The 22,530-nt window shown below is 42.3% G+C and overlaps 1 protein-coding gene across 1 annotated transcript in view; it reads right to left on the bottom strand.

Annotated features, from left to right (window-relative positions):
• The window catches only part of tyw1 (tRNA-yW synthesizing protein 1 homolog (S. cerevisiae)), a 105,282-nt gene that overhangs the window by 31,639 nt on the left and 51,113 nt on the right, over nt 1–22,530 (bottom strand). Inside the window, exons 11-13 of the mRNA XM_017724525.2 lie at nt 20,865–20,974; nt 11,262–11,439; nt 7,667–7,802 (exon numbers count right to left, since the gene is read on the bottom strand). Of these exons, the coding sequence (XP_017580014.1) occupies nt 7,667–7,802; nt 11,262–11,439; nt 20,865–20,974 (424 nt within the window). The remainder of the gene's footprint in view (nt 1–7,666; nt 7,803–11,261; nt 11,440–20,864; nt 20,975–22,530) is intronic.

Here is a 22,530-nt window from a genome sequence, read left to right as displayed (position 1 = left end):
GGCCCCTTCCTGCTCCAACATGACTGAGCACCAGTGCACAAAGCAGGTCCATAAAGACATGGATGAGCCAGTTTGGTGAACTTGACTGGATTACAGAGTCCTGTCCTCAACCCCATAGAACACCTTTGGTATGAATTAGAGCGGAGACTGTGAGCCAGGCCTTCTCGTCCAACATCAGTGTCTGACCTCACTCAAAGATTCCCATAAACACACTCCTAACCCTTGTGGAAAGCCTTCCCAGAAGAGCTGAAGCTGTTATAGCTGCAAAGGGTGGGCCGGCAACATATTAAACCCTATGGATTAAGAATGGGACGTCACTCAAGTTCATATGCGTGTGAAGCCAGACGAGCGAATACTTTTGGAAATACAGTGTAGCTGACCGATGGAGGTGATGCTGAAGTAGGTGCAAGAAGAAACAGAAGGACAGCAACTGGGCTAAAGACCAAGGACCAACATTCCTGACCCCATTCAACAGAATGAGCCATTAACCACTCACCTAAAAGTACTAACCTTAGCCAGCGTTGCTGTGTAGTCCGTGCTTGTCTGTGGTGCATATGTTACCAGCACAAAGACTGATCACCCTCTACTACTGCAGACGTGTTTTAGATCGTCTTAGAATGTACAACTGTGCAAACCGCATGCCTGAACCATGCACTTGCATCAAAATACACCGAGTAATCGCAAACAGACTTCTGTGCTTTCAGACACTGTACGGCATAAAATGGACATAAGCAATTTGCCTTGCTCAACAGTCCTAGGGACCACCCTGAAGCTTGATCTGTACTCTGTACTAGTTTTGTGTTGGCTGATTGAGATAATCGTGTAATTTGGTGTAATTAGATTTTTTGGCTAATACTATTGATTTACCTATTTTTCTGGATGGTCTGTGAACTTGCAGTGGGTGTAGCTTGAGGCCAATTGCCATGGCTAATCTGGCCCCAAACCTGGCCATGAACTCCGCAGGCTGTGCCCCATCCTCTTAGAGCTGCCTCTCTCCGCTGCCCACCTCCTGCTTCCTGCTGCACAGGACTTCATTAATCTTCACTGCAAAGCTGTGAATTATTATCTGGTTTATATTAGCAAAGCAGTGCACGTTGACGCATCTCTGTTTCAAGACCCATTCATTTTAAGCAATCAGGCCTGTTACATTTGCACTGTTTTACAGCTGCTGTGGTTTTCAGCGTCATGCCCATTTCAGAAACAGCAGCATCACACACAGATGCTCAGAGCCGGACGCTGAGGGAGCCAATTTGGTCATTACCCACAGGCATCTCCCGTCAAAGTCGCTGTCACTTTGTGTTCAAACAGTGTTCAAAAACAGCCAGGCAAAATAAGGACGCGGTCACCTCTTTCCACGGAGCATCGGTTACTTACATAATCTTAGCAATATTAAAAAAAAACAAAAAAACAAAAACAACACTTGGACAAAAAAATAAATAAATAATTGAAACTTTTTCTCTTACTCTTAAATGTATCAGTCAGTCGAGATGTTCCCTGTTACCAGTGTTTTTTATTTGAAACACGCTTCTTTAGTTTTGCAAGTGAAGCTTTTGTAATTGTTAACATTACAACCAAACACGCTGGCTTTACTTACTCGGGGTAAGTAAACTGGATTTTTACTGCTTTAACATACGTGGCATGAGCCCCAGGATGTGGTTGGTGCTGCTGGTTGAAAGGAGGATGGACAGATGCTGGTATTCATGTTGTACAATGTGCTAAAGAAAGCAACGAGGAAGATGCAGTGCTTCAGAGTTGAGCAGGGACAGCAACTCCAAATGCAACGTGCATCTGTGAAGTTTCCAAACTGCTGTTCAAGAAACGACTAGAAGTTCCACAGAACATGGGATTGCCAACAACCCTGCAAAGCTTCGCGTACCACCAAAACCGTCAGCATCTGATAAACACTACTCAAAGCTTTCATCTTTGAGAGAGAGGAGAAAATCAAGCTCTACTCTTCCTTCAGATCTGAGGAATCCCACAGGTGTTCCTGTCCATCCTTCCACTGTGAGAAGACAACTCAACACAGAGTCTGAAAGGACACGTAGCGGTCAACAAGTCATTACTGACCAACGAGTAGACAAAAAAAGAAGAAAATCTGCAAATTAAAGAATCCACTGAAATTCTCACAACAATGGATTGTCCACTCTGGAGTCCAGACCTCAGTATCGCTGAACGGGTTTGGTATTACCTGGATTGTGAGAAAATACAAGCAACTTCTATGACCGAACTTTGGAGGTGGAGAAAAATATCTCTGCAGATTTTTATTTTTTTTTAATAGAAAAACTGAAATCAGGTCTACTGAAAAGAACGGAAGCTATAATAAAGACAAAGGGTGGACACAAACAACAAAAACTCAATCAGCTTCTGACGCATCTGTAATTTCCTGTGTAATATATGTTTTCTGGTCGTTTCCCTGAGGCTGTAAAATGAATGAATTAATTGCAATTTTAACTGAAATTTAAATGAATGATCTTGTCTGACAGCACTGTATACTCTGTATGTGCGTGTGTCTGAGAACACACTCACTTATTGCTAAAAAGCAGCAGAATTCTCATCTATGAGACAAATAATGCACCAAAATACACTAATGGGCAATAAAAAAAACTCAACAACATGTCACATCAACAGAAAAACATCAGGCGATCTTTACTGCTGTGTACAAATTACAAATAAGACAAAACCTTCTGACAAGTTGCAGCATATATTAATTATAAATATATTAAAGGTTTCAGAGCCCAAGAGAGAAAAGTGTGAAAAAGAACAGAAAAATGTAAACATTTGAGACGAGACCAAGACATGTCTTAGGCCCCGGAGGGTATCCAAATGAGATGAGCCATCCCAGAGGAGTGCGAGAATAAAGACTCCTCTCCCTCCATCATATATCCACAGGGAACACTATGCCCACATCAGTCTACGCTCTAACGATATGCATATTTAAGAATCCCGCACCTACATGGAGAACAAGTCGCTGACGAAGATAAGCTCCAGTGGTACAAATAAATACAGTGATATCAGATCTGAGCACATAGGTGGGGTAACTGGTCTAACACACATCCTGTTGTCGCACTCGAGGCGCAGATTATTGGTGTTAAGAGTTCACTCCCACTGGTTTTACAGCCAGGCTCTTTTTCAAGGCCATTAATCCCGATGAGGAAAGTGGTTTGCGCCGGCTGGACGCTTTCGAGGAACGTGCTAATAAAGGTAATTGAATTAGCCAATGAGAGATAAGGCTGGTCGCGTTATTCCAATAGAGAAGCTTTGAAGTGTGACCAGGCAAAACCGCGGACTGCCTTATCCCAGTGCTTCAGAAACCTGGATGTGGGTCACTCCCACTCTCTCACAGTGAAGATCCCTTAGACAGAAACACGAGCTGAAGCTTCCATCACAGCGAGCTTGGACTTATATTTAGCAAAAAGAGCCGTCTAAAGCACAACACAAGAGCTATATAACTGCGTGGTGAGGACCAGGGCGCTTTATTTGTGCACAAGAGACCATTATGTCAATATCAAAAGATAGTTTTGAGGAGATATAAGACCATTTGAGGAGATATAAGACCATTTGAGGAGATATAAGACCATTCAATTGCATAACGAAAGGCAAAGTCAAAGGAAAACTTTGAGAGTTTCCACACTAGATTTCAAAAACTTCCTGGAAGTTAGAGAAAATGGGACTCCTAACAACGCAAGACCTGGTAGACCACCAAGCCGGTCACCATCAGATAAACAGTACTTAAAGCTTTCATCTTTGAGAGAAAGAGAGAGAAAATCTGTGTTTCTTTCCATTCTTCCAGTGTGCCAGATCAACGCTATGGCTTTAAAAGGATGTGCCGCTGACAAGCTGTTCCCAAGAAAAGGAAATTTACTAATCAAATAAACAGAACATCTCAGCTCAGTTCACTGCGGAACTGTATACTCTGGCAGATCATCACCCAGAATTGTTATTAACCTGTAAAATGTGCAGCTACTTTTTAAATTTGACATTTACACAACAAAACATTCAGTGATCCAGCATTGTTGATTTGGGTGTCTTGGGTGTAAAGCACAAAAACCCCAAACAAAAACAACTGATTCTTCAAAAATGACATTATTAATTAAAGTCCTCTGCACATTTCCTTACATTAAAACAGCCAGTTCACATTTTCAGACTATATGATTATTGTATTAAAGTGGGACAGATCTGCCCTTTAAAATAAATAAATAAATAAATAAATATAATAAAATATGAGATTTCAAACACTTACAAAGGCACGCAGCATCAAAACTCAAAAAAAGACTGACCTAAAACAGCCATCCTGACCACTTCACACTAAACGATCGAGACGACGCAACCCAACTTTGGCAAGACTCTCATGGTTTTATTCCGACGCTGGATATTTGTCTGGGACAGTGAAATGGCTTTAGAAGTTTGGTGTAAGGCCGGCGTAACACTGAACAGGGGCACCTTTACTAAAATTAAAGTAATGTACAGATTGCCTGGTTGCCTGCTGAGGCTACACTAGTTCCTCCTAATATCACCTGAGCTTTCCACACCCTGAGTGACCTTCTGTTGTTGTAGACGGGCTTTAGGCAGCACCAAGCCCTGAGTCACTAATAATAGCTGCTACTCGAACTTCCTCCCAGCAGAGAAGCGCGGTTACCGTGATTTCAACCCAAGCCATCAGAAGGGGGCCGGTGGAAGTCATTTTCTGGACTGCAGGAGGACATCTGCTGTTTCTACAGCTTCACTATCTGTGTTTTGTTCTTTTTCTTCACGGGCACTTCCATACACACTCCTGCTCAATTGCATCTTCAGTTGAGCCATTATAAGCCACAGAAACCATACGGCAGATTGCAAGCAAGACAAAACTATTCAGAATCACAGTTTTTATTAATAAAAATTCCACAGGCTTGTCAAGGCCCTCAGAGAACAAAACACTTCTAAGAGTTCTTCTCACTGAACCTTGAGCCTTAGTAAGAGCAGGCAATAGTCAGCCTGCTGTCAGAACAGGGCAGGTACAGCTTCCTCTCAACTCTACAGTAAAAACTGAGGTATGGTTGAACAATATTGGAGAAAAGTCAAGCTGCAATATTTTCTGGTTTCGCAATAAAGACTCCAATATTTGGGAGGAAAAAAATGCTGCCACAATCCACCCAGATAAATCATTATCTTCTGTCTGCATTAAATATTTTTGGGACAAAAAGGTCCTTAGATTTTGATATTTCCATTAACATTTCACTAAAACCCATGAGTATTCCACAGTAACATTAAGCTTGGGCACCTGTGGTCAAACCACATGTTCTGTTGATTTTCTAAATGAAACCAAGTTAAAGAACATCTGCATATTTTAAAGCAAAATTACCGCTTATATGTTCAATTTAACATAAAAATAAGTATAAAATGGGCCCTGGGCAATGTTGTGGCACGTTTTATATTTTATTTATTTTCCAAAACGTTAAATCCAAATGCTCTTCACACAGAGGCTGTGAAAACATACACATGAGCACTAGTGCCGTCTTTCACATCACAGTTAATAATTTCTTGTGTGGTTTGTTCCTTCCGGAGCTGAACTTGATCTAGTGTACATCTAGGCTCTTACCCCCTACAGTTAAAGGAACACCAGCAAAAAACAGAACCATCAGTCACTTCATGAAGACTTTCACAGTTTGGTAACAACTTAAATCAAGACCAGGGCTACAATTCCCTCTACAGTCCCTTTCCAATGGCCTGATGTGAATTATAGGAAAAAATATTGAGTTTCAGTGCAGCAGGAGAAATACCTGAGCGTGTCATTTAGAGCTGAGGCTCCGACCTCATGAAGAAGTTTATGAAAGATCACTGCGATGTGGAGAGCATAAAATTAAAGTGTGAGAAAACGGCACTGATGCAGATGCTTTACACATTTGAAACGGTCTGCAGTTAAGAGTCCTAATCTATTATTTATAACGCATGTCCAGTCTTGAACAAATCTCAAATAATATCAATAATCTTACAAAAAGTTTTGCACTTGGCTGTTTCTCATACTGAGAGTCGGCCTCGAAGATGTGAAGATGTGAAGTGTGAAAATACTGGCTATTACAATTTCTCCAGGCTACTTTACCAAATGCCATCACAGAAATTGGCCTTATATTTCTTCCACATTGACTGTATATAATATAAGAGTCTACTACAACAACAACTACATGGACTGGAGGTTAGGGACCCGGCCCTGTGACCGGAAGGTCACCGGTTCGATCTGCAGAGCTGGCAGTATGTGACTGAGGTGTCCTTGAGCAAGACACCTAACCCCCAACTGCGCCCCAGGTGCTGTGGATTGGGCTGCCCACCGCTCCGGGCAAGTGTGCTCACTGTCCCCTAGAGTGTGTGTGTGTGTGTGTGTGTGCGCTCACTAGAGTGTATGTGGTGTTTCATTTCACGGATGGGTTAAATGCTGAGGTGAAATTTCCCCGTTGTGGGACTAATAAGGGACAAGAAGATATAATGCACCCCCTAACTTTTAATTTCATAAACAAACAGAGAAATGAGTTTCTGCAGGAGGTAACAGACATTAATAGAGAAGTGTACAACAGTCAGAGATCACTCTTCGTTTATTTAATTTCCTGTCAAAATGGCAATTAAGGATAAGTTCATTTTTTAGTGTGAGGAGCAAAGCTGAAAACATGACAGAGAAGCCTGAAAGAACTAAATATAATATCAGAAAATTTTCATCATCTAGTGTATCCACCCACTTCCATCATTACAGCTTCTACTCTGTTCAGGTGTCTGTCTGTCTGTCTGTCTGTCTGTCTGTCTGTCTGTCTGTCTGTCTGTCTGTCTGTCTGTCTGTCTGTCTGTCTGTCTGTCTGTCTGTCTGTCTGTCTGTCTGTCTGTCTGTCTGTCTGTCTGTCTGTCTGTCTGTCTGTCTGTCTGTCTGTCTATAGTCGTGGGCTGGAGGTCAGGGAACTGGCCCTGTGACCGGACGGTTGCCGGTTCGATCCCCAGGGCCGACAGTCCATGACTGAGGTGTCCTTGAGCAAGACACCTAACCCCCAACTGCTCCCCGGGTGCCGTGGATAGGGCTGCCCACCGCTCCGTGTGCTCACTGCCCCCTAGTGTGTGTGTGTGTGTGTGTGTGTGTGTGTGTGTGTGTGTGTGTGTGTGTGTGTGTGTGTTCACTAGTGTGTATGTGGTGTTTCACTTCACGGATGGGTTAAATGAGGAGGTGGAATTTCCCCGTTTGTGGGATTAAAAAAGTATCACTTAATAATAACATATATATATATATATGACACACACACACAAAAGGGCGGTCTCTGACTTTTACACAGTATGTTTATTAACAAAGAACTAAAAGGTTTCAGTACCTGCAGCAATTGAAGTACAACTAACTGGCTCTTAATTTGTTTTTCTCCTGGTGATTATCCTGCACAGCTCTAATCATATCCATTTAATTCTTACATTCAGATGCTCCTGCAGTCTTGGTAAATTAAATGAGGTGTGTTAAATTAGTTTGTCCAATGCAAGGAACTGTTATCAACAAGGGTAGAGAAGTCTTCTCTCATAGGCTACGCTAGGGTTAGACGACACGACTACAAACAAATGGAATACTTGGTAAAAACTTCCCGGATTAAACTTGATGTCAATAAAGATTGTGTTGTGTTGTCTGATGGTAAATTGACTTTTCAGTGTTGGTGAAGCGCTGGGCGCTCACCTTTTCTCCGAGGGCTCCAAGGCTGTCCAGGAAACGCTGCCAGAAATCTTTGAAGAGGGGACGGTCAATCCGCTTCAGACTGTCTTTAGTGCTGGCGTCCACACTGACGTACAGCTGGGTAACCGGCACCAGGCTCCTGTGCACAGAGGGGGAGGGGGGAGGTGCATAAAAGTTAGGTTAAAAGAGATATTACACTTGAGAACTGACGGAAAAAGGGTGTGGGTGTCTGCCAACAGCCTCTCTCTGAAATCTTTAAACAAGAATTTTCTGAAGGGCTGAAAGCATGTCCATATTAGCCAGTAACTGCACGTGATCAAATCACAAAATCGTGGCTCATCATTTTACCAAAGCACTTCAAAAAGAAGCAACACTCTCCACTAAGTAAGCCTCCAAAGTTCAAAGAGAATTTTTTGCTGCTTGTTTGTCATATTTGCTCTGAATAATATGAGATATATTAACCAAACAAAAACTGGGATCTGACAAAGAGTGAAAAGAAGATTTCATTCTTGATACTGCAATTCTCTTCGGCAAAACCGCAACAAATGCGGCTGTTAAACTATAAAAATAAATATTAATTGTGCAGAATCGGAACATGATCTGATCACGTGCCCAAACATTTGAGGAAAACTGAAATGAAATGAAATAAAAATACAAAGTTCAGGCCAGAAAAAGCAAACTTGAATCGTTCCTATGCTCAAAATATTTGAGAGTCCTCGTTTATTTTTTTTGTTGTTGTTGTTTTTAGCAGAAATCCGGGGGTGCCGCAGCCCTCTCAGCACCACCGCTTCCCACGTCCCTGATGAACAGGTTTGAAAATAACAGCACTGTCCTCAATTCAGGGGCTGAAATGTACAGCCTGTTTTAGGGAAAGCTACTGTGCTTATTAAAACACAAATCGCACCTCGCATCCTTTCTGTAAATAGACAAAATGCTTGTGTGACGGTTTATCCTTAAATGGCAACATAAGTAAAATATGAGGGCTGCATTTTTGAAATTAATAATGCAGTTCGACTCGTCTCTCGGCATCGTGCTCAATGGAACAGCAGCTTCCCTTTTTTCCACCTACCAGCTCCAGGGATGTTAAGACACTCTGGAAACAGGAGTGCCTCTATGCTGAGAGGCTGAATTAAGGGGCTGTCCTGACTAAGCCACAACAGAAACCTGTCCCAGTATGTCGCACACAGGAGCAGCTACCCAAAATGCCCACAATCAGCATGAAGGGATAAGAATTCGCTCGTCACTGACTGAGCTTTCACACGGAGCGAGAGGTGACGTCTTGGCTGACGAGTGAACTGAGGTGAGGATGTATTTTTCATTAAGCTGCAGGAAAAGAGAGCACACCGATAGACTGGGTAAAATGCGCACACAAACATGAGCTGGAGGAGGAGCAGGCTTGAGGCGGGGCAGTGATTTGCAATTCTGTGGCCGATTACCGCTTATCAGTGGCGTCCCAGGCCGAGCGAAGCTTCAAAAGAGCGAGTGAGGCTGCGCTGGGATGTAAAGCGGGAGGACTTGATGTAGCTCCAGTAAACTCCGATACACAAAGTACTAACGAAGCTGCAGACTGCGGGACGTGTTCTGCAGGCGCCGTGTCAAAATGACTGGTACAGTCTGAGAGAGCTCAGATAGAGAAGTCAGACCAAGCAGTGACAGGGTCGTCGGTCACATATAATAATGAGACTGTCTGGATTTCAAACAGGAATAGCGCCCAAGATGTGATCCATGCCAGGAGATTTTTCTGAAGGCCAAGGTTTGACCACTAAAAACGCACTAAAAACCAGACTAAACACACTAAAAGAAAATAACTGATTTCAATGTAGATAAAAACCGAGATCTGCTTAACAATAGTGTGTATTTACATTACATAATCTGGTTCATCTGTTATTTGATTAGTCCGGTGGTCATAAAGCCTAGTCATCTGATTAAGAGAGCTGGATATCAACTCAAATCATTTTTAAGCGCACTTCAATTTCTTTTACATGTGCAAAGAACAGAAAGCGGCGTTTAACAACTGGCAACCAAACAATTTTGGAGAGATGCTAAAACCATCTACATGCTTGATGAAATTATGAATTTAAATAATCTTCATTTTCTAGATGATGTATATTCATAATTCATAAAAGTGACTTAAAAAGACAAAAAAAAAGCCACAGCATGACGTTGGAGTCGCGTTTAAGTCACGTCTTCTGTAAGTTTACTGGCCGGCTGCAAAGCAGAAATATGATATTGAGCTGTCTCCTGCAGACCTGAAGTTCTCCCATTATCTGATGACCCAGGGGGATGTAAACGCACTGGACGGAAATCTGAATTTTTTGCAGTTAACAGATTATGATGTGCATGTAAAACACACAATATATTTTTATTACATTGAGCTGAATTGCTTCCTTTGCCCACTGCTAGCTGCTTTGGGGATGAGTCGATACAACACATGCAAGTTGAGGTGCAAAGGCTGTGTGTGCAGAACTGTAGATCATTTCTGACCACACACAAAAAAAAAAGTAATGATGTCTTGCATTTTGAACATCCATCCATCCATCCATCCATCCATCCATCCATCCATCCATCCATCCTCCACCGCTTATCCGAGTCCAGGTCGTGGGGGCAGCAGCCAAAGCAAAGAGACCCAGGTCTCCCTCTCCTCCGCCACCTCCTCCAGCTCTTCCGGAGGGATGCCGAGGCGTTCCCAAGACAGTCGAGAGATGTATTTTGAACATAATGGTTTATTTAAAAATGATTATTACCTGCTTGGTGTATAATCAAGTTGACTGTGGATGCCACACAGCTCGTTACCACACCATGAATCAAAAATCTGACTGGACATCACTCAGAGGGGCGTGCATCAACGTGTTGATGCGTCAGTTATGCGTGTACATCATTGTCTTCGCCACATCATGACACGCTCTGTTTGATGTACATTGTCAAAGAATTCTAATAAAAAAGGCTTTTGTATGATGTTTATATTATATTTATCATTCTGTGTGACATCACCATTCATGTCACACATACACTGCTTAAAATTTCAGCACCTGCAACTTAAAAACCTTCCTGCATCCCTGATTGTGTCTAAGACAGTGTTTCAAGTTTTAGGCTTAAATCTTAATTAGTTTCTGAGATACTAAACCAGACTTGAAGGCACAGTAACAAAAATAAGGGATGAAGAGATGTTGGAAAAAGGTACGTGCAAAAATTAACGATGGCTGCTTTTAGTACACAAACGCACACAGACTTTGTGATGAGAAATAAAACTCAAGAAGACTTTAGTTAATGTTTGCAATTTAATGACTAACTAAAAGCCCAGGAAATGAAATGTACCCAACTTTGGCATATTCCAGTACTCTGTTTACACTTGGGTACGAAGTACAGGGTTGAGCACATCCTAGGCAAATTAACCCAGCACAACTACAATACCAACAAACGGTGGGGGCAGAATATCAATGTGACATGATGTCGGCTGCAGACTGACGGTAACCATTTCTTTTACCTGTCTTCACACAATGAATAATAATATAGTTTCCTCTATGCTCGTCATGCTCACCGTTGACGGGATGTTTCGGCACTGATTTGAGCCAAGTATACTCGGTGTACTGAAACCCACCTGATCTCCTCAGGAAACTGGGCGTTGGTGACGAGGAAACTGGAGATGTGGCGCTGGTGGAGAAGGCGCAGAAAGGAGTTGATCTCTGGGTACATGATGGGCTCGCCCACCAGAGACAGAGCACAGTGCTTCACGGACAAGCCCTCCTCAAAACGCTCAGGCCGTACACCGGGGACACCTGCCACAGTCCAAAACACAACTTATCAAAAATAACAGCAAGACAAGCAATTTTACTTGCATAGCACATCTTACAACAGCCCCTCTGAGTCTCTCTCCGGCTAGGGACACGAAGCGGGTAGACAGAGTGCAACAGCCTGCACAGACATCAGAAAAGACGACAACAGAGAATTCTAAAGTGAAAATCAAAATCGACGTGGCATTTGTCTTGAAAAGTGGTATGAAATTTTTATGCGGAGCTTGTAACATTCTCCTCCTGCTCTTTTGCTTTCTCTCGCTCTGCCCCTGTCTCCAGACTCAGGAGGGACCTGGCACTAATACGGGGGCAGTGTACCATCAGCACAGTGGGCTTCTTGGCCTGTTAGTATGTTTGTGTACAAGGCCCTGTGTCATCACTAGGTATGAAGGTATTTGCCATTTTTGCTAATGGAATACCCTCACTTTAAATAAATAAATAAATAAATAAATAAATAAATAAATAAATAAAACCGGTATTTATCAATTTATTTCACATTTATCAATAACACAAACATTAATGGGTTTACAGTTGTTTATGGCATGCAGCTAGAATAAGAGGGAATCTGTAAGCCTGGGTACTAATGGAATATCTGTTATGGTGTCATGTAACCAGCATCCAAAATCACCTCTTCATATAGTTGTATGCAAATATGACTGGCTTTAAATAAACTTTAAAAGGCAAAGAGGAAGAAGAACTGTATCCAAAATCTTCTTTTAGCCAGCGCAACTTTAAGATGCAGACTCTGGGTTATAGTTATCACTGACTTACAGAGGAGCTGAAGCTCTGCAGTAGTGCCGTGCATGTGATAAGAGTTTGAGGAGCTGCTTCAGCTCAAGAGTAAACAAACCACAGGAGAAATTGGGGGCAGTCGTGGGCTGGAGGTCAGGGAACTGGCCCTGTGACCGGAAGGTCGCTGGTTCGATCCTCAGTGCCGACAGTCCATGACTGAGGTGTCCTTGAGCAAGACGCCTAACCCCCAACTGCTCCCCGGGTGCCGTGGATAGGTGCCCGCTATCTGCCAGTGTGCTCACTGCCCCCTAGTGTGTGTGTATTCACTAGTGTGTGTGTGGTGTTTCACTTCACAGATGGGTTAAATGCGGAGGTGGAATTTCCCCGTTTGTGGGATTAAAAAAGTATCAATTAACTTAAATTATTAACTGTGGTGTGAAAGACAGCACTAGTGTTCATGTGTATGTTTTTCCCAGTAAAACTCTAGAAAGACCCTTTATGTAAAGCCCCTGGGATTATGGGACTGTGGCGTAACTGGAAACTGTTGTATGCAAACGTCTGAACAAGCCTGGCCAAATGGCTTGTTTTGTTAATTTTCTAATATTGTAAAAGAAAAAAATATTAAACTTGCCATAAATTTTCCACACACACACAGTTTCATTCAACAAATAAGCAGTAATTGTGCATTAAAGTGTGCAGAAGTGTGTATAAGTGAAAATAGCATCTTCTACAGAAAACACACTTCTGCACACGGTAGTGCACAATTACTTGGCTCCAGTTTGAGTCAGTCCTCATCTAGGAGCTTATACTTTCCCTGCCTCAGTTACACTGAAATGGGCTTCTCAGCAAAAAAGACTGATTGCTTTGCCATTGTTTACCAGCAGTGACCTTTCATTACAGGTCTTGTCATTATAGCACTAAAGTCTGGATCCCAAATCAAGAAGCAGTGTGACGACCAGCAGAGCAGAGAAAACGCAGCATAAACTAGGAGCTTTGATGGGTATTTACTGTCCAACCGCAGGAGCCTGTCAGGCTGTAAAATAATACACGGGGCTTAATTAGTTCAAAGCTCAATAAAACTTCTTGGATGGAACTTCTACAGTGATTACTGAGTAATTACAGTGATTCTCAAACCACAATAATATTTACATTTAATAATTAAATATAATTAGGTATATTTATTACTTCGGCTCAAAATATAGAAATAATGTTTTAATAATATACTAGTATAAATTCAATTTAATTAACCATCCAGTTAATCAAGAACAAAAATCTGCCGCATTCATAGATCAAATACTTAAAGTTTGATATCTGCGTATCTGTCCAAGAACGGATATCTGGTTAACCGCAAAGAAGAGAATAAATAATAAATAAATAAATAAATAAATAAATAAATAAAGTGGTGCTGTAGGCTCATCTTTTTCAGTGACCACACTGGTGTTGCACAAAAACATAGAAGCACACAGAGGAATATCCATCCATCCATCCATCCATCCATCCATGCAACCTCAACCGCTTATCCGAGTCCGGGTCGTGGGGGCAGCAGCCTAAGCAAAGAGGCCCAGGCCTCCCTCTCCCCCTCCACCTCCTCCAGCTCTTCCAGAGGGATACCGAGGTGTTCCCAAGACAGTCGAGAGATATAATCCCTCCAACGTGTCCTGGGTCTTCCCGGGGTCTCCTACCCATCGGACATGTCTGGAACACCTCCCTAGGGAGGCGTCCAGAGGCCGTCCTTACCAGATGCCCGAACCACCTCAACTGGCTTCTCTCAACGTGGAGGAGCAGCGGCTCTACTCCGAGCCTCTCCAGAATCGCCGATCTTCTCACCCTATCTCTAAGGGAGAGCCCGGTGACCCTGCGGAGGAAGCTCATTTCGGCCGCTTGTATCCGCGATCTCGTTCTTTCGGTCACTACCCGAAACTCGTGACCGTAGGTGAGAGTCGGAACGTAGATTGACCGGTAAATTGACAGCTTCGCTTTCTGGCTCAGCTCTCTCTTCACCATGACTGACCGGTGTAGGGTCCGCATTACTGCAGACGCCGCACCAAACCACCTGTCAACCTGTCGCTCCATCCTTCCTTCAAAATCCCAAGCTGTGCTATCCCTGCTTTCTTGGCCAACCACTTAACAACGTGTCTGTGTGACAACAGACTCATGTTTAGGCACTGATGTTTCAGAGTAGTAAAGTGAAACTTGCTCGCAAATACAAGCAAATCTATCACATTTCATTGAATTGCTGCCTGTATATTTCCTTTTTCCTGTGATGAAACGAACAATCCCACAGTTCTCAATATTCAAACACTGGGACTTAGAAAATCTAACCAAGTACTCAAGTACCTGGAGACTTTTACTGTGTACATTTAGCATTCTGTGATGTTTCAAACGATCCTCATTTTAAAATCTAAACGATTTGCTCTATAGTTATTGATTCAGAATCAAAAACAGAGGATAAATAAATAAACATCCAGAGTTAAAACAATATACCAAAGAAAGTCTTCAGAAATGGTACAGCGATATATTCACTGTTTGGTCTGTTTCAAACATTGGTATATTTTGCAAGTTCATCTAAAAGCAGAGTGAGAGCCACGTCCTCAGGAGGTCCACCAGCGTTCTCAACACATGAGCAGAGCAGCTGCACCAGTTTAGTTGTTTTAATCCAACAAGGTTTACAAGACAGCAGTGCGTCCTGCTATGATGTTTGGTTTGGAGACTGTGGCTCTGTCTAAAAGACAGGAGGCTGAGCTGGAGGTGGCAGAGATGAAGATGCTGAGATTTTCGTTGGGAGTGACGAGGCTGGACAAGATTAGAAATGAGCAGATCAGAGGGACAGTGAAGGTGGAGCAGTTTGGAGATAAAGCCAGAGAGGCCAGGTTGAGATGGTTTGGACATGTGTTGAGGAGGAATAGTGGAGATATTGGGCAAAGAATGTTGGAGATGGAGCTGCCGGGTAGAAGGAGAAGAGGTAGACCTCAGAGAAGGTTTATGGATGTAGTGAAGGTGGACATGGAGATGGTTGGTGTGAAAGTAGAGGAGGCAATGGATAGGGCAAGATGGAGGCAGATGATCCGCTGTGGCGACCCCTAAAGGGAGCAGCCAGAAGAAGAAGCAGAAGAAGCAGAAGAAGAAGAAGAAGAAGAAGAAGAAGAAGAAGAAGAAGAAGAAGAAGCAGAAGAAGAAGAAGAAGAAGAAGCAGAAGAAGAAGAAGAAGAAGAAGCAGAAGAAGAAGAAGAAGAAGAAGAAGAAGCAGAAGAAGAAGAAGAAGAAGAAGAAGAAGAAGCAGAAGCAGAAGAAGAAGAAGAAGAAGCAGAAGAAGAAGAAGCAGAAGAAGAAGAAGCAGAAGAAGAAGAAGCAGAAGAAGAAGAAGCAGAAGAAGAAGCAGCAGAAGAAGAAGAAGCAGAAGAAGAAGCAGAAGAAGAAGAAGAAGCAGAAGAAGAAGAAGAAGCAGAAGAAGAAGAAGAAGCAGAAGAAGAAGCAGAAGAAGAAGAAGAAGAAGAAGAAGAAGAAGCAGCAGAAGCAGAAGAAGCAGAAGCAGAAGAAGAAGCAGAAGCAGAAGAAGCAGAAGCAGAAGAAGCAGAAGCAGAAGCAGAAGCAGAAGAAGAAGAAGAAGAAGAAGAAGAAGAAGCAGAAGAAGAAGCAGAAGAAGCAGAAGAAGCAGAAGAAGCAGAAGAAATTTTTAGATTATCTGATAATTCCTGTTCCCACACTTTAAATTTTGTAGGCATCTTCGCTCTTTTAGTGTCAATAGCCACATAGAAAGAGGTGCAGTTTTTCACACTTCAACATGAGGTAGCATGGATAAATTCAGGTAAAAGAGATATAGTTCATTTATTATTAACATTTTTCAAAAAAAATAGAACTTATCTAAAGACCTCTGCTGATGAAATTTGCAGTTTTGTCTAAAATGTGTATCTAAATAAAATGAATATCAAGGTTAAAAAAAAATATATAAATAATAAAAATAAATAAAAACCACAATTGATCATCTAAATTACTTGGCCAGACCTATCAAACTGCATGTTTATATGCCTTCAACAGCTCTGCATTATTAAGCATTGTCAAACAGACTTGTTTAAGGGGTCTCTGAGAGTTTATTACACATTATCTGTAAAACAGAAAGCCCCATAGCTAAATATAGTAGTAACAGCCACATTGAAACCTGAATTTTTAAGTACTTTTGTGCTGAAGTCGTCTTGAACATTCTTGAAGTCTGTTTTAGCATAAGACCTCCAACTTGACCAAGACCATGCCACTGTATTTACTGCTACACCAAGCCCATACAGTCAGAGAGACATACTGTTTATGCTTTTCTGTTCTTCTGTCTGAAAACTTGTTAGAAAGAACAAAGAAATGCTGAAAGTCCATTTCTTTGATTCAGCTGAACTCCTATACAACTCAAACAAAACCAGCCATGCCAAAGGAAGTGTTCCAACACCAACAGTGGGGCAGTAAATTCACTCCAAAGGGTCTATGAGTCACTTCCATCAGAGCCATCTGGTGCGCCCTACAGTCTGAAGGTAGCCATGCCCCGTTAACACCGACCAGAGCTGAGAATCTTTCTCTCTTTCTCATCAGGACTCCCAAAGCATGAACTGGAACGTAGTTTTAGAAAACTTGGAGGTGGGACAGAATGCAGAAAACAAGAGAATTCAAAAGGGACCCAGACAATGTCGGCCGATTTATCCCACAGATTTATCAGTAATTGGCAAATTTCGCTCCAATAAAGCAGCAGTAACCAGGGTGACCATACGCCCTCTTTTCCCAGCACATGTTCTCTTTTTGTGCCAAACAGGATTGTCTCAGAAGTTCAGGATTCAGCTTTGCTTTCCTGTTGACATTTACTTTCTATAGACAGCACCACATCACCCTACTGTACCCAGTGTCAACCTTATTCTTCAACTAAACTATCCATCCATCCATTATCTTCTGCTTCTCCGGGGTTCAGGTCGCGGGGGCAGCATCCTAAGCAATGAGGCCCAGACCCTCCCTTTCCCCAGCCACTTCCACTAGCTCCCTGAGAGGATTCCGAGGCGCTTCCAGGCCAGCTGGGCAATATAGTCACGCCAGCATGTCCTGGGTCTTCCCCGGGGTCTCCTCCTGGGTGGACTTGCCTGTGACACCTCCCGAGGGAGGCGTCCAGGAGGCATCCTAACCAGATGCCCGAACCACCTCAGCCGGCTCCTCTCGACGTGAAGAAGCAGCGGCTCTACTCCGAGTCCCTCCCGGATGACTGAACTTCTCACCCTATCTCTAAGGGAGAGTCCAGCCACCCTGCGGAGGAAACTTATTTCGGCCGCTTGTATTCGCAATCTCGTTCTTTCGGTCATTACCCAAAGCTCATGACCACAGGTGAGGGTGGGAACGTAGATCGACCGGTAAATCGAGAGCCTTGCCTTATGGCTCAGCTCTTTCTTTACCACAACAGACCGGTTAACATGTTAACCACTCAAAGTTGACGATTCACAACAAAATCACTCAGCAAGGTAAGGCAAGCACCCTACACTAGTCCCTGGGCAAGACTCCTAACACCACCTTCAGCTCCCTGTGTAAAATGATCAAATTGTAAACGCTCTGGATAAGAGCGTCAGCCAAATGCCATAAATGTAAATGTAAGTGGCATGTGGTCCTATCCCTGGTGGTGCTACAGTCATCCGTGGCTGGGAGTCCAAGTGAGCACAATTTGCCTCGCTCTCTGGGTGGGAAGGATGCCCCTCCCATCTCTCAATGCGATGCTAGTCTGGCACTGTCCTCTGAGCGCGTTCAGCTGTCCAGTGACATTGCATTAGCGTCAGTTCACTAGTGGCTGGCTTCACAGGTCTCAGAGGAGCCGTCGCCCTCCTAACGTTGGTCGTATCGTGTGACTGAGGGAGTCCTAACTAGTGGGTGGAATTGGAGACAAACATTGCATATCATGACCTTGTCGTGTCTCCATGGTCTAGCATCCTCTTATTACAAATTTTACACTGAGCATTTTTCAGATCTTGCTATAATTTAATTTAATGTTCTCCCACATGTGATTTCTGAGTCATCTCTTAGGTTCAGTGGTCATGTGGAAAATGGTGTATTCCTTTACACTGATGTTTGGGACGAATTTATGATGCATTCATCTAAACCAGCTACAACTGATTAATTAACTATACACATATATTAATAACTAAATCCATCTATTTTATCTAAAGGTCTTTGTAGATTAAATTTATCTGAGGCTAAAAAAAAGACAGTTTCCCAATTCCAAACAGAGATAAGAATATTCAAATATTTGAAGCATTCAGGCCAGTCTTAACTGGAGTCTGACTGCATGAAACCACACTTACAAAATCAGAATCTTCCTTAAACGAGTATCACAAAGTCAGTCAGGTGCTGGTTTCCAATAGTCCGATTAAGAAAGTAAGTACGTGAAAAACTACAGAACCCTTATGAAATTATCTGAACACAACAGGACAATCACAGGCTAAAGTTTCAGAGCTTTTATGCTTACACTGGAAACCATCAAGCAAATCACTGGGGATTCTTTCACACTTGACCATAAATAGTTTTCCTCATCAGACGGACCACCATGCCAAACAACTTCCAGGTCTGCAAGTCATCGGTGCTAAGAACCATATCTGAAGAAACAGCCATTAGCAGAGAACATTATTACTGCCTAGATTTTTTTCATAAAGATTAATCTAAAATCTGTATTTGCTGCTGTGTTTGTCTACTTTCATAATCAGCTCAGATTTGACACCAGTGGGGATGATATGTACCGCTCAACTGCAGCAGCAAAGCACCCTAATTACAGCTCTATTGTGTCCTGCCTGTGAATGAAGTCTGGGAAATAAGCTCTCCATTCAGTTTCAGACCATCAAATGTGATTCCATCACAGAGAAAATCCCCCTAATACTGTTAAAGGTGATGGGTCTAACAGCAATCCGAAGCCTCTAACTGCAAAAGAAAGGGACACGGCACGAATGAATAAATTAGGCCCATTTTCGCACGCTGGCACTCACGACCCTGCCTCATGTGAACCCTGTTTACAGCCAGATATCTCTGCGTCTGAGACCGACATGGGCTTCATTATTTGAATATGCAGAACCGATCTCAGTATTAAATAATCTAGCATTCAAATAAGCCAAAAATATATATAGATAAAAAGAATTAAACTGTGCAACCTTTAAATATGTTCTACCTGCTACTGCTACCTCGAGCCAATCTGGACTAATCTGATGATGTCTGCATGATGCTGAGATTTTCGTTGGGAGTGACGAGGATGGACAAGATTAGAAATGAGCAGATCAGAGGGACGGTGAAGGTGGAGCAGTTTGGAGATAAAGCCAGAGAGGCCAGGTTGAGATGGTTTGGACATGTGTTGAGGAGGAATAGTGGATATATTGGGCAAAGAATGTTGGAGATGGAGCTGCCGGGTAGAAGGAGAAGAGGTAGACCTCAGAGAAGGTTTATGGATGTAGTGAAGGTGGACATGGAGATGGTTGGTGTAAAAGTAGAGGAGGCAGTGGATAGGGCAAGATGGAGGCAGATGATCCGCTGTGGCGACCCCTAAAGGGAGCAGCCGAAAGAAGAAGATGATGATGATGATGTCTGCATACGATCTTGAGTTCTTGAAGTCTGCTATGTAGAACCGCAGAGAATGCTGGCACATAAGCAACTGATGCTGTTAAGCAACATAGAAGCACCAAAGTCAAAATAATAAAAAAAATTAATTAAATAAAGGGTGAATTTGCAGTGCTGCTTATCATCCCTGTGTCCACATGTGCTGAGGTCTAATGCAATATTCACTGCATTTTATTCAAACAAGCTGTAGATTTTTTTTTTGATACACAAAAAATCTGGTTGCTCAAAGGTCCCCTTACACCATCACACTGCGATCTCAAGCTTTACCTGATGCTTGCACAGCTGTTTTACTGAGTTATTGGTCTGAGCAAGTAGTGGGCGATACACCAGGCACGACACACACATACACACGCACACACAGCAAAATACCCTCAGCTGAACCCTTTTAGCTGAATTTTCAGTTAAAATGAACTCATTACCCAAAGCTAATACTGCATTTTTTTTTTATTTTGTTCAATTATGATTACAAAGTATTTACAGATAATCACACATGCCATTTGTTATTTTTAGGAGACTCTGTGCAACGCAGATATGTCAACAGAATTTTGAAATTATATCTATATATTATATAGTTCAGTCAGTTAAACAAAATGCACATGCCACTTCCTGATATATTAAATATTTAAATATATATAAATTATATATATATATATATATATATATATATATATATATATATATATATATATATATATATATATATATATATATATATATATACACATACATACATATATACATACACACACACACACACACACACACACACACACACACACACTTCTTTTTTAATAAAATGTTGATTGCATATATTGATATATATTATAGAAATAAAATACTGATGCCTGTCTAGTCTGAAATTGTGCAATTTTCTGAATGACTAAACTGACCATCTTTAAGATCGGCTGTGAACATTAATATATATGTTTTTAAAACTTGCTGTTTTACAGTGGAAAGCTGGTAGAAAGAGACACCCAAAAAAGATGAACCCTAGGCTTTTACATTTATGAAGCCAGGATGAATAAAAAAGTGCCAGTGAGACAGGCTACTGCCTGCCATTACCTCATTACCTCTGAACTGGCGGATCATGTTCTGGTGATTCTCCACCGCCTCCTTTAGGATCTTCTCGGCTGGGTCCATCTTCCAGCGCCACTCAGTACCCACAGGGTTGGTGTGGTGTCTATGGTGAGGGAAAACGAGAGGACAGCTGCTGTGAGTAAGGTGCCATGTCTGAGTAAAACTCCCATGCAGGCTCACCCTCACCTGCCCCCACAGCACCCCACAAATTAGCTTCCCATGACCCTTTCAGTACCGCTCACATCAGCCGAAAGGGCACTTATGCCAGAGAACGTGGCTCCTGTTGCCCTTCTGCTCCTCAGAGTGTCACGGGGAGATTAAAGGGAGTGTGGTGAAAAATCTAACTTGGAGTTTTACTCCAAATGTAGTCCAATTAGGCAAGACATTTAGGTGTCTGAAGGTTGTTTTTAGTTTAGGTGTTTTTTTGGTTGTTTTTTTTTAACTGGAGCTACAAGGCTAATATAATTAACAAGTAATGGGACCTTGAAGCCGCTGGGATACCATCACACAATCTACAACCTGTGTGAATTGTTAAAATGGTAATTCCACCAATATTTCAAAATGTGTGTGTAATTAAATGTTTAAGATGTAAACAGAGTGGTCTGGTAAGAAAAGCTCCATTTTAGAGAAACTTATCAAGTCAGAACCGTTCACAGAGGTGGAAACCAGACAAAGCTCCATCACAAAGTTACTAGACAAATGTAATTTATGATAGTTTTGAGATGAGGTTTAGGGCTAAAACATTTAAAAATTAACGGTAGAGAGGTACACAGAGGGCGCTGTAAGGCAAAACAGTCCACAAAGAAAAGTTACTTTCTTCAGATTTACCATTTTACCATCATCAACATGCCTATAAAAACTCAGAAGTCCTGTGCGTTCACTGGTGCTTCTGGATATAAAAATTCATTGCCTATATTTATGTTCAGCTATTATGTTCCGTTATTGTTGTATACATTGTGACCCCTGTTTCCTATTATCACCACTGCAAATAAATCCAAGCAAGTCAGTTTCTCCACAATAAACGATTTCATATCAAACCAATCTGAATGACTTTTACATTTCAGTCACTGAATTATGAAGAAATGTTGGAATAATGTGAAATTGCTCTGTAAGTAATCTCAAATAGTCTTGCTTATGTAGTGTCTTACACTGAATGACATGCTGACGGCATATACAATAGACCAAAGTGCAATATATTGCCAAAAGTATTCACTCACCCACCCAAATCATTGAATTCAGGAGTTCCAGTCACTTCCATGGCCACAGGTGTATAAAGCCGAGCCCCTAGGCCTGCAGACTGCTTCTACAGACATTAGTGAAAGAATGGGTCGCTCTCAGGAGCTCAGAGAATTCCAGCGTGGTGCCGTGATCGGACGAAACCTGTGCAGCAAGTCCAGTCGTGAAATTTCCTCCCTACTAAATATTCTAGCTTTACATCACCAAGTGCAATGCAAAGTGTGGAATGCAGTGGAGTAAAGCGCCACCACTGGACTCTAGAGCAGTGGAGACGTGTTCTCTGGAGTGACCAATCACACTTCTCCGTCTGGAAATCCGATGGACGAGTATGGGTTTGGCGGTTGCCAGCAGAACGGTACTCGTCTGACTGCATTGTGTCAAACGTAAAGTTTGGTGGAGGGGGGATCATGGTGTGGGGTTGTT

This window comes from Pygocentrus nattereri, chromosome 17 (assembly GCF_015220715.1).
Source record: "Pygocentrus nattereri isolate fPygNat1 chromosome 17, fPygNat1.pri, whole genome shotgun sequence".
NCBI lineage: Eukaryota > Metazoa > Chordata > Actinopteri > Characiformes > Serrasalmidae > Pygocentrus > Pygocentrus nattereri.
Note: the sequence above shows the minus strand (reverse complement) of the source record. Positions and strands in the feature narration are given on the sequence as shown.